Source organism: Petaurus breviceps, unplaced genomic scaffold, assembly GCF_028583685.1.
Source record: "Petaurus breviceps papuanus isolate PSGF00001 unplaced genomic scaffold, PetGlider_PUasm1.0 99, whole genome shotgun sequence".
NCBI lineage: Eukaryota > Metazoa > Chordata > Mammalia > Diprotodontia > Petauridae > Petaurus > Petaurus breviceps.
Window position 1 is genome coordinate 11,879,713 of NW_027187465.1, and position 6,071 is coordinate 11,885,783.

Sequence of the window (6,071 nt, forward strand, 5' to 3'; positions counted from 1 at the left end):
CCATCCATCCATCCATCCATCCATCCATCCATCCATCCATCCATCCACCCGTCTGTCCATCTGTCTGTCTGTCTATCTATCTACACATATATGTATTTACTTTTCTGTATACATATTGTTACCATCCAATAGAATGTATGCTCTTTTTTTTTTGGAGGCAATCAGGGTTAAGTGAATTACCTGGGGTCACACAGCTAGTAGGTGTCTAAGGCTGGATTTAAACTCAGATCCTCCTGACTCTAAGGCTAATGCACTATCCACTGTGTCCCTAGCTGCCCCAGAATCTATGATTCTTGAAGGCAGGGACTTTTTTTTCTTTTGGAGGAGTGAGGGGAGGCAATCAGGGTTAAGTGACTTGCCCAAGGTCACACAGTCAATAAATGTCAAGTGTCTGAGGTTGGATTTGAACGCAGGTCTTCCTGACTCTATTCACTGTGCCACCTAGCTGCCCTGGGACTTTCAATTATGTTTTTAGATTCCGAGTGCCTGGCATATAGTAGGCACTTAATAAATGCTTATTGATTGAGTGCTAATAGAATGTAAGCTCTTTGAGGGCAGGGACTATTTCAATTTTGTCTTTGGATCCCTAGTGTTTGGAACATAATCATCCTTTAATCAATTAGTCATGTCTGTCTCTTCATCCCCCATTTGGGGTTTTCTTGGCAAAGATGCTAGAGTGGTTTTACCATTTCCTTCTCCAGCTCATTTTACAGATGAGGAAACTGAGGCAAACAGAGTTAAGTGACTTGCCTAGGGTCACACAGCTAGTAAGTATCTGAGGTCAGATTTGAACTTAGAACCTCATGGTTCCAGGGCTGTACTTTATCTACTGCACCACCTAGCTGTCCTATAAGAGAGGGAAGGGAGAAGAGAATCGATCTTTATATAATGTCTACTATGTACCAAGCACCATGCTAAGCATTTTACAATTATTATCCCATTTGATCCTCACAATAGCCCTAGGATACAGATGCTATTATTGTCCCCATTTTACAGATGAGGAAACTGAGGCAAACACTTGCCCAGGGTCAATAGCTAGTAAGTGTCTGAGGTGGGATTTGGACTCAGGTCTTCCTGACTACAGGTCAGTGCTCTGTCTACTCTACCATCTAGCTGTCCTGTGGAATACTGTTATGTATTTAATAAATGTTTACTGATTGAGTGATGAGAGAATGTAAGCTTGTATCTAAGCACCTTGAACAGCAGCAAAGTTCATTTTTTTTTTTGCTTTTTGGAGGGTCAACTGGGGTTAAGTGACTTGATACGCTGCTAGTAAGTGTTAAGTGTTTGGTTCATTTTTTAAGTAGGGACCAGACCTGTATCTTTACTGACCTACAGAGCTCCCAGTAAGGAAACTCTCTATCAGTGTAGATCAGGACTTATTTGGTAACGTATGATCTTAGAAAGTTGTGAGTTGAAGTGATTCCCCCAGGGATCCAGCATATAGGAGACATTTAATAAATGCTTACTGAAAAACTCCAGGGAAGGGAAGCCCACGGCAGCCAGTTCTAATTTAGGCCTTAGCCTGAGTTGCCAGGAGGTTCCCAAGGCTGCCCATTCTGTCCTCTGGGGCCAAGCAGAAGGCAGGTCTCCAGTGTGAGCTTGCTGTTTCCTGCCTCTGGACCGGGCACACACGCCCACTTCCTTGGCCCCTCGTCTAAGCTTGTGCTCCTCCGTCAAAGCTCTGCCAGCCTGAGCTCCCCTGCCCCTTTGCCCAGCTCCCTTCCCAAAGTCATCTCCCCCTGCCCTTAAACTTCCTTCAAATGCTCTGCTGACTCTCCCTTGTGGTGAAGTAGCCTTGCTTGTATGAATGTCTCATCCCCCCAGTGGCGCGGGAGCTCATTGGAAGGATGGACTGTGATATGTTTCTGTTGTACTGAACTCTGTCCCCTTGCAACATCCCCCCTTCTGTTTGCTCCTAGCTTGGCTGAGCAGGAAAAGTAAGTCCATAAAAGTCCATAAAATCTTTTCTTCACAATATTCTTTCCTAGACCCCCAAGCTTAGAGCTTGAAAGAGCCTCAGGAAGTCTCCGGGCCGACTCCCTCATTTTATAAAAGAGAAAACAGGCTCTGAGGAGTGAAGGGAATTGTCTAAGGTCACATGGGGAGTAAGAAAAAGAGGCAGGATTTGAACCCAGATCCTCTTACTTCAGAGGCCAGGGTTCTTTGTTGAAAAAGCATCATCATGTAAGCGACCCCTTACATCTTTTATTTCCTAATCCAAACATCCCTACTTCCTTCAACTAATCCACTTATGACAGTCAGATGGGTAAACTGAGGCCCAGGAAGATTAGAGAATTTGTTTAAGGTTACCCAGGCAGTAAGTGGCCAAGCCAGGATTTGAGCCCATGTTTTCTGACTTCAAAGTCAGCATTTTTGCCATTGCTTAGTTAAAAAAAACTTTCTCCCCAGTGCCCATTCCCTTCACCACCCTGACTTCCTTTTTCTGGATGCTCTCCAGATTGCCAAAGTCACTCCTAAAATGTGCTGCCCAGAAATGAACACAATATTTTAGATGTTGACTAACTGGGACAGTGTGATACTATCATCCAGTCTGACAACGTATGGAAGCCATTTTGTGAATCTTAAAATGCTATATAAATGTTTTGTTGTTAAGTTGTTTTCAGTCATGTCTGACTCATTGGGACTTCATTTGAGGTTTTCTTGGCAAGGATAGTGGAGTAGCTTGTCATTTCCTTCTCTAGTTCATTTTACAGATAAGGAAACTGAGGCAGGCATGGTTAAATGACTTGTCCAAGGTCACACAGCTAGTAAATGTCTGGGAATAGATTTGAATTCAGGTCTTTCTGACTCTAGGCTCAGTACTCTATACATCATGCCACCTACCTACCCACATACAAATGTTAGTCATCATCACCACCAACACCTAGTTCTGGATACTTTGTATCTCTCTGTCTCTGTCTCTCTCTTTTTTTTTTGGTGGGGGGGTTTTGCTCTTTGGTGAGGCAATTGGGGTTAAGTGACTTGCCCAGGGTCACACAGCTAGTGTCAAGTGTCTGGTCAGAGGCTGGATTTGAACTCAGGTCCCCCCTGACTTCAGGGCCAGCGCTCTATCCACCGTGCTTTGTATCTCTTAATGAAGCACAAGATGACATTGTTTTTTTTTTGACTTCCATATCTTCCCACGATTTGTGTTGAGCTCATGGTCCACTAACCCTTCCCCTCCCCAGATCTTTTTTCCTCTTGGTCTGCAATGTCACCAGTCTACCTCCCCCTCGCCCTCCCAGGAACCAAACCCAAGCATGCCCAAGTAAGTTCAGTGCATCCTCCCCGGGAGTCACACCTGTTCTCGCTCTTGCTCTAATTCCTCAGCCTCCATGCTCTGCTCTATTTCAGACAGGAGCGACGTGCTGGTGGCGTTGAAACTCTGCAGACTCCGCTCATCGCTGAGCTCTTCGACCTTCACCTGGAGCTGCCGGTAGGAGAGCCGGACGTCCTGGAGCTCCAGCTGACTCTGGTGGAGCTTTCAGGAAGACAGGAAGGAAAGAAAGGTTGGGTAGGACCAAGAGGGGGAAGGAGGAACCTGGCAGGGTCCAGAGCATCTACAACGCATGGGAAAGATCAGCCTTCTTTTGTTTCCCTCTGTTAATTATTTCCTGGCTAGTCTGTCTATCGATTCCTTTGTACATACCGTGTTTCCCCAATAATAAGACCTATCCCGAAAATAAACCCTCCCCTTACTGTGTAAGATTCCTCTAAAATAAGCCCTCCCCCGAAAATAAGCCCTATTGAGATTGCTACTGTAGTGAAGGTGATCCCCTGTGCTACACGCTACATTACGGTACCCTCTGTATGCACCGTCCCCCCCCCATGAAACGCACGCCGCGCTCCGAGCTGCATCCAATCAGAGCTGCAGCAGTGAGCGCGTCATCCTGTTCTTCCCCAGTGATTTGCTTATTGAATAAAGGTACATTTTTTTTGTTCACATTTACCTGTTTATTAAAATTGCTGTCAATGTTCATTAAAATAAGCCCTCCCCTGAAAATAAGCCCTCTGGTGTTTTTCTGTCCAAAAAAATTAATAAGACAGTGTCTTATTATCAGGGAAACACGGTATTTGTTTGTGTGTTTCTGTGAGCTCCTTGAGGGCAGGAGCTGTTCTTTGTTTCTCCTTGTATCCCCAGAGCTTGGCACAATGCCTGATACATGGTAGGTGCTTAATAAATGTTGATTTATTGATTGATCTTTTGGATGCCGTGGCTTTACAACAAATAAGACAGTGGTTATTTTTAGGTTGGGCAGCTAGGTGGCACCATAGTGGATACAGTACTTTCTGAAGTCAGGAAGACTCATCTTCCTGAGTTCAAATCTGACCTCAGCCACTTACTAGCTGTGTGACCCTGGGCAAGTCACTTTTCCCTGTTTGCCTCAGCTTCTCCATATGTAAAATGAGCTAGAGAAGAAAATGGAAAAAACACTCTAGTATCTTTGCCAAGAAAACCCTGAAAGGGGACTAAAAAACAACTGAACAATTCTTAAGTCAGGAAAATATCTTGTTTTTATTTAGTTGTTAGTAAATTTGATTTTCTTTTCTTTTTGCTTTTTGGAGGGGCAACTGGGTATTAAAGTGACTTGCCCAAGATCACACGGCTAGTTTTGTGTTAAGTGTCTGAGGCTGAATTTGAACTCAGGTCCTCCTGACTCCAGGGACAGTGCTCTCTACTCACTGTGCCACCTAGCCTCCCCAAAATTTGATTTTCTTGAATAATAAAATTAAACTCAGGGATTATTCATTTCTAGGGTTGCCTCTTCACAATTCTTAAAAATCCCCCATCTAAAAAATTCAGTTGCTACCTAGCCCTTCCTCTATGTCCAGGATGAATTGACAACAACCTTTCTTTGGAGGTACTGGCTAGAGGCCACAGAACTGGATGGGTCCCCAAACACTATCTAGTCCAACCCATTGCTAGACATGTATCCCCTATGCAATATCCCTTACACATCATCATCCAGACTATACTTGGGAACTTTCAATGACAGGGAACTCACTACCTTACAAACCAGCCCATTTTATGTTTAATAATAATAAGTGACACAGACTGGCAGGGGCCTTTGAGACCATCAAGTCCATTTTCCAGATGAGGAGACTGAAACTGAGAGAGATAAAGTCATTATCCATAAGGTCTAAGGTGGGATTTGAACCCAGGTTCTTCTTGATTCTAAGCTTAGTCTACTATATTGCTTACAGAGCTTATAAAAAAACTGGCAAAGTGCCTTAAATACAGTTTATTTTGTTTTATTTATTTATTTATCCATTTATTTATTTATTTATTTATTTGCCTTTTGGAGGGCAATTGGGGTTAAGTAACTTGCCCAAGGTTACACTGCTAGTTTTTTTGTGTGGGTGTTAAGCGTGTGAGGCTGGAACCGAACTTGGGTCCTCCCGACTCCAGGGCTGGGGCTCTACTCACTGCGCCACCTAGCTGCCCCCTTAAATGCATTTTAACAACCCAGTGAGAAGTGACACAAAAATATTACTACCATATTTATGTTACAAATGAGGAAATGGGTTCAGAGAGGTCAGGTGACTTGTCCAGGGTCACACAGCTAATAAGAATTAGGAGTAGGAATTGAACTCAGGTTTTCCTAACCAAGTCCTGGGCACTACCCACTAAACCACACTGCCTCCCACTTCTGTATAACTGATTGTTAGGAAGTTTTTTCTTACATCAAGTCTTTCTTATATTAAATAATAATAGTAATAACTAGCACCTATGTATCACTTTAAAATTTGCGTAGTGCTTTACAAATATCATCTCATTTTATCCTCACAAGAAAACCTGTGAGGTAGCATCTATTATTATTATTCCCATTTTATAGATAAGAAAACGGAGGCAGAAAGAGTCAAGTGACTCATCTAAAGTCACCCAATGAGTGTCCAAGGTCAGATTTGAATTAGGGCCTTCCTGACTCTAGGTCTAACATTCTGGGTACTGTACCACCCTCACCTTTCCTGATCTCCCCATTGATTACCTCAATTTATCAGGCTAGAGCTTGGACATAAGTATTTGCCTGTTGTCTCCCCCATCAGACTGGGAGCTTCTTGAGGGC

At 43.6% G+C, this 6,071-nt stretch overlaps 1 protein-coding gene across 2 annotated transcripts in view; it reads right to left on the reverse strand.

Moving 5' to 3' along the window:
* BICDL1 (BICD family like cargo adaptor 1) overlaps positions 1–6,071 on the reverse strand; it is a 134,505-nt gene that overhangs the window by 36,603 nt on the left and 91,831 nt on the right. For both annotated transcript variants that reach the window (XR_011167172.1, XM_069081880.1), the window contains exon 5: positions 3,305–3,484. Coding sequence is in view for 1 of the 2 variants with exons in the window: in XM_069081880.1 (XP_068937981.1) it covers positions 3,305–3,484 (180 nt within the window). In the remaining variant the exon portion in view is untranslated. The remainder of the gene's footprint in view (positions 1–3,304; positions 3,485–6,071) is intronic.